This window comes from Raphanus sativus, chromosome 5, assembly GCF_000801105.2.
Source record: "Raphanus sativus cultivar WK10039 chromosome 5, ASM80110v3, whole genome shotgun sequence".
NCBI lineage: Eukaryota > Viridiplantae > Streptophyta > Magnoliopsida > Brassicales > Brassicaceae > Raphanus > Raphanus sativus.
The window spans coordinates 36912575-36922530 of record NC_079515.1 but is presented as its reverse complement, the minus strand read 5'-3'; the positions used below and the strand labels follow the sequence as shown (position 1 = coordinate 36922530).

General features: G+C 30.1%; 1 protein-coding gene across 1 annotated transcript; it reads right to left on the bottom strand.

Moving 5' to 3' along the window:
* Positions 1-1159: 1159 nt before the first annotated feature.
* On the bottom strand, positions 1160-2519 carry LOC108830338 (auxin-responsive protein IAA19). The gene is made up of 3 exons (XM_018603939.2): positions 2039-2519; positions 1578-1671; positions 1160-1487 (listed from the first exon to the last, which is right to left on the bottom strand). Exons 1-3 carry the CDS (start codon positions 2436-2438, stop codon positions 1397-1399), a joined length of 585 nt encoding a protein of 194 aa, XP_018459441.1. The 5' UTR covers positions 2439-2519; the 3' UTR covers positions 1160-1396.
* Between the last annotated feature and the right edge of the window lie 7437 nt (positions 2520-9956).

Below are 9956 nucleotides of genomic sequence, written 5' to 3'. Positions count from 1 at the left end.
TTATTATTTTAGATATATTCTTTTATTTTAGCTAATTTTCCTTATTTTCATATGCTTATTAGTTTTTAGATTAATCATCAATTTATTAATTTAGATATATAAATAGTTCAATTTTCAAATTAATTTATTAATTTAAATAATATAAATATTTCGAAATTTCTCATTGGATCTATGATTATAATTATTTTAACTTTCACAAGATTCTTATTAGTTTTTAGCTTAAATCATTAATTTCTTATTTAAATAATATAAATTTTTCAAATTTTCTAATTGGATTAAACATTATAATTATTTTAAACAAATTAGGACCATTTCTTATTTTCATATGATGTAAGATGATTTAAATTCTATAGTTTCATTTTTCTCATTCATTCCAAATTTTCTCGATTATAGTTTTTGACATCTATATTTTGTACTTTTGATATTTGTTTTTTTAGTTGGAGTTCTATGTTTTTCTTCTTTCTTTGAATTTGAAATTTAGAAGCAAATCGTTTATGTTACATGAAGTTTGGAATTATGAATTAGGTATTATGAACTACTTCGGTAGTTATTTCATGTGTATGTTTTTATTACTGTTTAATCTATAAGAAAAATATGTTTTAATATTAAGTTTAAATATTTTCCTATGTAATCATGTTATGAACATGTGTTTAATGGTTTATTTTCTAAAACGGCTAAAATAGATATTTTTTAATGAATAATAAGATTTATCATTATATAATTAACCATAAATTATCTATTTTTCTTTTATTAAAAGTAAACTTATGAAATATTAAGATAAGTCAATGTATATATTTATCAAGTAAACCAATGAAATATTATCATTATCTCAATTTGTTTTTTAATCTTCTAAATTATCATCGAACTTTAGTTTTTATTTAATTTTATTTATTTTGTTTTTACTTGGATTATGTGTGTTTTAGTGCTTTATAATTGTGTGAAATATTTGATATGTAATTATGCTCTTATGGTCTCATAGTTTTAAAGCTTTCATTTGTGTTAAGAAGGCGTAAACCGAAATAAAAATCGAAAATCTAAAATGATTAAGAATATAAAGAATAAGTTATCATGATGTTTAAATCATAATACATATATTAATAATTATTAGTAAAAATATTATGCCCGTATGTGCAAGCAAAACACCTAGTTATATTATATATGGAACCGAATAAAATTAGATTTTAAACAAAGTAATGTCTTAACTCAATCTCAAGAAATATATTTATCTGTCTTTCTATAGATAATTATGCAAACCATAACTTAAATTATCTTATAGAATAACACTATAACATATATTATATATAACATGAATAGGAAAAATGTTCTAAAGGATCTTGATCAAATTTAAAGGTCAAATTATTCAACCAGTGCCTTGCTTCTTGGTCAAGTCACCATATCACTCGTCTACTCCTCTAGGCTGCAGCCCAAACCCTGCAGCATCCGATCTTTTCATAATCCTCAACCTCTTGCATGACTCTATGAACATTCTGTAAAATCAAAATACCCATATAAATTTAAACTGTGACATATAAAAGTCTGTGATGAGATCTAATCTAAGTCAAAAGATATGAACATACCCCCAAGGTACATCTCCCGCGAGCATCCAATCTCCATCTTTGTCTTCGTATATGGTCACGTATTCGCAGTTATCACCATCTTTCAAGGCCACTCCTGCACATATATATATGTAGATATTAATTAGGTGTTCTTGTGATAAGTAGAAAAGTCCATTTTCTGGTATAAAAACCTTGCTATTTTCAGATATTATGAGACGGTTTTGGAGTTAAACCACAGACAGATCATCAAAGCTAAAACTCATCATCAGATATTTCCAGGATTGAAACTAAATAATCTAAATCTGAAATTCTCGTGATAAATGAGTCTAAAACTATTAACACGTCAGTATTACTTAACCTAATTATAATTCTTGCATTAGTTACGTTTAAAAAACGCTTAAGTTCTTAAACTGATCTTTCTTACAATCGGATTAATTTTCTTTTTGTTTCACATGATCTAAGGAGAGAATTAAATTACTAACCAATGCCATGGAAACCGAAGAGCTTATCGAGAGCAAATGCTAAATCATCGTAACCTTGGCTCGAACCAAGATCCATCTTCCTCAGGTAAAGCACACCATCCATGCTCACTTTCACATACCCTAACCCCACTCTCGTCGTTGAAACTTCCTTACAGCTGTTTTTCCTCCGGTATGAGCAAACTGGCGGCCATCCCACCACCTGACTTTTCGCAACGGGAGACTCATTAGCTTTCTCTACGTCACAACCTGTTGAAACGACACCGCTTTCACATTGATCACTATTACTTCCCGAAGACGTCATGATCATCTCCGTGAAACCTCTCTTCTTCATCATCTTCTCCGTCCCCGGAAGACCTAGTCTCAGCTCAGTTATCTCAAGCTCGAGTCCACCTTTCTCCATTTCTTAATTTCTTTTTTTTTGTTATTCGATATAGTTATGAAATATGAGAGCTATCTTCTCACACACAGTTCTCTTATTGTAGTAATGGTATTACACCGCGTCGTGCTTTTATGTGTTGCTTCGTTGGTCCACACGATAAAACCAATGGAAACCACTCAGAAATCGACACGTTAAGTCAGTTTGATATCTAAGTTTCAGTTTGTGTGGGGAAACAAAGTGGGGGCAAAGACAGGTCAACTGATGTTGCGGTGGTCGGTCACATGAGAGACATAAGTTTGGTGCTGTTTTCTAATTTTCTACGAAATTAATAAAGACCGGCACCACAAGGTTGTTAAGGGAACAGATCCTACGGTTGTGAAGATTTTCTTGCGAATTTTCTCTGACCGTTGGATTATTGGAATCGGAATCTCTTTCTCCTAACATCCCATGTGTTTTCCTTTTGTAGAGATTCTTGTTCTAACTAGTAAATCACAGTATACTTTTTAAAAACATACATTTCTAATCAGAGTATATGACTATAAAATCAAATCCTATACCATTTTTGGGATCTGTTTGTTATCCTTCTTCCATTATTTTTAATTGGAAATTAACAGACTTATAGCTTAATTATAAGACATTTCAGCAATGATTTTGATGGGTCACCGCATAAATCTCACATGGAGAAAGAGATATTAGTTTTTTTTTAAAATCACTAGAGATTAGTTTTCTACTAGAGATTACAATATTAATCTAGTTATGATTGAGATAGCATGTGTTTTATGTTTTGGTCCAGGTCCAAGTTTGTATCAGTTATGTCCATAGTCTAAACTGTAATGAATAGCTTCTAAGTTCTTGTTTGATTTTGTTTTTTGTTAAGTAGTTCACTTTATAGTTGATCTGATTATTGAGATACCTAAATCAGATTATAATTTGGTTCAACTTTCAGATCAATCGTATTAGATTTTAACTGGTATAGATCAGATCGAGAGCTAGTCCAGATTTAAAATACCTATTGTAAATCCTATTTGTAGTCTGCATGTAAAAACAATTCCTGAAGAATTAATCTCAGCCGATAACCATGTGTGTTAAGTTAGGATTTCTTAATACAGTACAGACATTTCCAAACCAATGACTTAGAGCGGAGTAAACAAGTCTCGAATGAGTTCAGACTTAGCTAGACCCGCGTTGTTGGGTTATTTCTAACTATCTTTTGCTCACCGTACCAATAAAACACAAGAAGCAATGATGGGCTTAAGAGATGTAGGGACACACGCATAGAAAAGAAGATCGACCGTGTGTAGTGTGGGTTCACTCTTGTCTACAACTTTGATTGATTGATGAACATTAACAGGTTGGGCCACGTGAAATTATATGAAATACAACCACATAAAGAGAGAGAGAGATGAGTCATTATTCCCATATTTCTTGTTTGTCTAGTTAACTTTTAATGTTTCCAAAGACTAAGAAACAACAGTTTGAGATGGAAAAGAGGACAGTTGTGCGTTTGAGATGTAAAACCAGATAATATGCTTCGGTTCCGAACCTTTAAAATTGGTACTTATATATACATATTAAACTTCTTGGTACATGTCTTGAGACAGAGAAACGTTTGCATTTACATCTCAAACGCATGATCATAAACTGTGAAAACGTACATTTTATTAGTAAACATGAATTAATGGAACATAGGGTCCAGCGGCCGGAAGAGCACAAGTCGCATAGTGCATTTCCCACGATCCTCGAAATCTAATCTATTAAAATAGAGTCTTATTTTTATCTACCTACAAACAGTGTAGGTTGGTCCATTTACTTTATTTAATTTTTAGTATTTTGTATATAACAAATTTAGTTATTATTAAATACATACAATCTTAATATATTGTTTAAATAATTTTAAAATAAGATATCAAAAGATATTACCAATATCTTTTCTACTATTTCTTTTTTGACAATATCTTTTAATATATTTTAATTTAAAATATAGATATTTAATGTTGTAATATGTATTTTCAAAAATGGAAATTCGTAGTTATTTTTAAAGTTTATTACAAATAAATATTAATTCATTTTGATTTATAAAATAAGAAATATCATTCTATAATATTTATATATACATAATTCATATTGATAATTAAATTATTATAGTAAATAATATATGTTACATAGCTTAATTACAACTATTTTATAAATTATAAATTAAAAGAATTACGTATGCATGATAAAATATTTTATACAGTTTACAATATACTTCAATTTATTAATGTAAAATATTAAAATAAAATATATAAAAGCATAAATAATTTGTATATTTAATATAATAGCTAAATTATCATATTAACATGTAATTTAATATATTAGAATTTAAAATAAAATATTAAATTTAGCAGGCAGTAATATTATTTGATTATATAGTATATTGAATTATATATTATGATTTACAATTACAGTTTTTTGCAGCTTATTTCATGAAAATGTAAATATTTATCAAGTACGAGACGGGTTGAACGCTATAATTAATTTATATTAAAATAAATATTTATTTAACATTATAATAAAATAATTTTATACAAATATAAGAAATTAAAAAATTATATATAAGTATGGATCATGTTAGAATATAACACACCGGATATGGTTCTATTTTATAGCATATCCTAAAATCTATAAAGTAATCATATATCATTCAGATTCGAATTATATTATTTTGGTTCAGATATATTCGAAATTAAATCACAAATTTAAAAGAAAAACATAAGAAGTGAAGACTTATTTATATAGAATTGGATATTTAAGATTTTAATTAAAATTTAAATACTTATTCTAAATACCATTTCAAAATAAATATAGAAACGAATATTTGAAGTTCATATTTATGTTTCAAATATTTATACTTATGATTAATTTAGATATTTGGATCGGTTTTATGTTCATATTTCCGGGTTTTCAGTTTTTGGGTTACCTGTTGAAATTTGACTAATAACATTTTGGGTTTGGATATGTTTTGTGCCACCTTAAGAGATTTATTCTGGTATTTCTTACATTTTTGACATGATACGAATCGAGTTTTTAGTTTGGATTCGATTCAGAATTTTGATTATAGATATTATACTCAAACCTACTTTAAATAAAGATAAAATATGTTATATAAAATTCTCATCAAAATATTAGTCCGCGTTTAAAATACGCGGGTTGAAATCTAGTTTTTCATTAAAAAAAAGAATTACTTGAACCAAACAATTTCATATAGAAACCAGCTTTTTGTCAACCAAAAAGCTATAAATGTGTAGTCCATAGTTTCCATAGTTTTTATACGCATGATACCGGTACTAATTTGATAATATTTGTAATATTTTCAAAACATAAACCATACCTTCTCATACATCTATCTTATTAAAGCTGAAGTACAAATTCGGTGTGTTTGGATACTTGGATAAGAGTATTAAAAAAAATTGGTGTGTTTGGAAACATGGATTGTAGTCTTTTAAAAAAAAATTTGTTTGGAAACAAAGATAGTAGTATTAAATAGAAAAAGTAATGGGCTTAAGTTATTAAGTCCATTATAAAAGAATATGGTCAATATATATAAGAAAAATACAATACAAAGCCCAATTTGAAATACCAACTCAAATTATGGTTTTTATATTTCATATTAAAATTTTAAAATATAATATATGTAATTATTTATATGATGATACATATTAAATACTATTAATTATATGATTAGTTATATGATGGTACATATAAAATACGATTAATTATATGATGAAATTATACGATATATAATAATGACTAAGGATGGGTTTTCAGACATCCATACGGGTTTGATTCTGATCAGTTTGCGTTTCGAGTTTTCGAGGTCAAAGATTTCAGTCCTATTAGGATGTTTCTAAATTTTTGTTTGAGTTTGATTCGGATCTTTACGGGTTTGGTTTGGGTTTGGATAACATATTTAAATTATTTTTAAAGTTTTAAATCACTATATATTTAAAATTTCTCAAAATCTATAAATAAAGTAATATGTTACCTATAAATTTAAGTAACATATGTCAGAATACCTAAGCTTAACATATCAATTGGTTTGATTTAAAAATTTGGATACGAAATCAATAATTATTTTAAGTATTTTTGGTGATTTGAATATACTTTAACTATTTCAGATATTTGTTTTTGACTATTTATATATATTTTTAAGTATTTTAAACCAATTTAAAGGTATCATTCTTGATGTTTTATATACGTTAAATATAAAAATAATTAATATATAAATATATAAATCTATTTTTAGATAAATTCAGGTACACGAATACTTCGGTTCGGATCCGATTCGGTTCTCTAACTAACAGTTTTGAATAATTTGAATATTTAATCAATTTATGTTCAGGTTTGGTACTATATTTACTGATTGGTATCAGTTCTGTTCCTCGGATTCATTTTGCCAAACCCTTATAATTACATGAAAAACAAATATCATCATATTTTTTAAAATATACATCCGCGGAGGTGCAGAGATCAAAGTCTATAATCATTTATTTTAACAACAAGCCAAATAAATATGTTGATTGAAGAGCGAATAAAACAAAACTAGAGAAATATATAGTTTATTAGAGACACTCTATGTGTCGAAATTATTATAAAGAAAATTTTATTAAAATAAATAAATTCAATAATTACAAACAAATAATATATTTCATAAAAGTGAAAAATAATACCCGCGCTTTCGAAGCGCGGGTCAAAATCTAGTAGAATTTTAAACTTCAATTGTTATTCTTGTTTTCTGGTTTTTTTGTGCAATTTTTTTTCTGGTTAAAGAGTTTAAATTTACACTAAATTCAGATTTAGAAACACTACTTAAAACAATACATTTCTAGCCGATCGAGCGAAAAAGTGTACTTGTATATATATAGTCATATATCACAATAATCATGAGAGTGGTTCAACCATATGTTATAAGCCCTCGATTTGCCTACGATGTTTGTGTATTTTGTTCCTAGACCATGAATGCTTTATTTTCCCTTCGTAGTTTAGTGATAATTAGTTTCTTAGTCTTTCAATTTAAAATCAATTGACGGTAGATAGAGTATCCAAATTATTTGTATATTACTAATAAAATCCATTATAAATTTCTAATTTGAATTTTCTTCTTCGACATCTAGAACTACACCGCGTAAAACAGAAATAATGACCGTCAACTATTATATTTTGAAATGTTCAGCAAATCTTAAAATTTTATATTGTCCGACAAATAGGCAACACGCCATAAAAGGGCAAGTCGGATCGTTTAGTCTCTGTAATCGAACAAATAATTTTTTAAGTCAAAGTATTACTTTTATTACACGAATAGTCGTCGGATATTAAAAGAGAAAACATACTTATATTGCCAATAAATGTTACCATATTTCCATGCATATTTGCATCTTTTTTTTTTGCCATCATAAATATTATTAAAGAAATTGTTATTTTACAAACGTGTCTAGAAACGATCCAACAAACAAACTACACCAAAAGGCCCATTAAAACAAAAATCACTCCAAACCCAGGAAAAACCAAGACCCAACGTCACCGCTTCACCGCTCTACGCATTTCCACGTGTTGAAACCACAACCACCGGATAGACGCGTGGCGGACTCTGCAGCTTCGTCATCTCGATGTTAGAGTTCTCCGCCGGATCGCAACCGCAACTTCGCCGGAAACCAAATCACCTATTCCATCCCAAACAGAAGATGACGCTGAACCAATCGAAACAGACCACCGGAAGCACCGGGATAAGAACTACAATCCGCCAAATCCACCTCCAACAACAAATATTAAAAATATAGGATTCGGCGGTTTTCACCAGAGGCCCAACCTTCAGAAAGATGTCATCGGCTCCGCCGAAATTTCCTCTGAATGCGGCCACCCATCACCAGAACAGAACACCCTAATCTCAGCTCGTACGCATCTATGGGAATCAGGAGCCGGCGACCAATACCGAAAATAGAAGCGGTACGGCCCCAGAGTCAAAGTCGACGACGGCGGATCTAGAGGAGCTTCCGCATCCCAGAGCCAGAGAAGCCGGAAAGTAAAAAAAGAGAAGAAAGGCGACATCCCCTCTCGCCGAAAAACATGCAAAATAAGAAATAAGAAAAAAACTAAAGAAAAACCGAACCGACGGTGGCTTAAAAGCCTACGCCGTCGACGGAGAATCGTGAATCCGCCGGAGTTCTAGTCAGAAGACTGAGCAAAGTTTGTAGAGAGAGAAAGCTGTCTAACGAGTATTTGCATCTTACTAACGAGTATTTAAACAGAAAAAAAAAAAAAAAATGAACAGCGTATATTTTAAAGTACACCAAACCAAACTAGAGCATGGCTGGACTTTGAATTCGCTAGTTTATCAGCCCGCGTTGAATCTGCCGACACATGTCCCGTTTCTGCGGTTAAAGTTTTGATTACATAACTGATATCTTTATTGAGAAAAGTATTAGCCATAGAGAACCATATATAATACATGTGAACTTGGCGTAATATTCCTTAGTAGAATAAGATCTCATAGAACCCAATACGAAGTAACGCAGTTCCCTGATTTAAAAAGTTTATCGAGCCATTCTTTTGTCGTGTAAACTAAGCCAATACTAGAAAAAAGTTTATCATCAGCAAAAACTTAAGTTGTATACACATAAAAAAATTAATGATAGTTAAAATCGATGTTTACAAAACTTAGTGGCTAAAGTTTGTTACTCACCTCGCCGTCTGTTAGCAGTTTCCCACCATATTTTGAACAAACTGACCATAGAAACACGGCTACTTATACAAGATAAATAGCAATATATGATGAGCATCACCCCACTCTCATGCTGCCTCTGCTCCAATTCTGATGAAACAAGGGACCATCTCTTTATCGACTGTTCTTTTAGTAGGGACATCTGGAGGAGAATGCTCCTTAAATTGTCTGATCCTGGACATCACTCCGACTCTTGGATGCAGTTACTAGCTTGGACCTCTTCCCCTCCAAGCAAGTCTCTTCGAACATTAAGAAGCATTGCTGTCCTAGCTATCATCTATAACATTTGGGCAGAGAGGAACAACAGAATCTTTAAGAACCAGATGGAGAACACATCGGATCTCTTCGAGCATGTTAATAGAAATGTCAGAAATACAATATCTGCTCGAAGACAGGAAAGCTTTTAAGCACCTAATGGCCTTTTGGCTAGTTTAGCAAAACGCCTGTTAAATCCCAATTTGTTAGCACGTTCTTTTCTGTTTTTTTTGCCATGTCTAACAAAGTATAGTTTATAAAATCAAGCTTGTAAACTTTGTTCATTTATGATATTTACAGTTAAGCAAAAAAATAGTATATATGATGAGCATCAGCGATTGGTTTATCGCTAAAGAAGATTGTGATTGTGTAGTTGAGGATGCTGATCCTAGAAACCGTATTGAAGTGAGAGAAGAAGATAAAAGCCCGAAAATGCAACCGATTCCTTTAGGAATATGTGTTGGCCTGTTGCGCCTCTCTTCTCCTCATTTTTTTAATGGGCAAATTCCTCATTTTGTTAAGGATCT

Coding starts and splice junctions, on each gene's coding strand:
- LOC108830338 (XM_018603939.2), bottom strand. CDS start 2,438: ATGGAGAAAGGTGGACTCGAGCTTGAGATAACTGAGCTGAGACTAGGT. Junction 1,672..2,038: donor CTTCGGTTTCCATGGCATTG/GTTAGTAATTTA, acceptor ATATATGTGCAG/GAGTGGCCTTGAAAGATGGT. Junction 1,488..1,577: donor GCGGGAGATGTACCTTGGGG/GTATGTTCATAT, acceptor TTGATTTTACAG/AATGTTCATAGAGTCATGCA.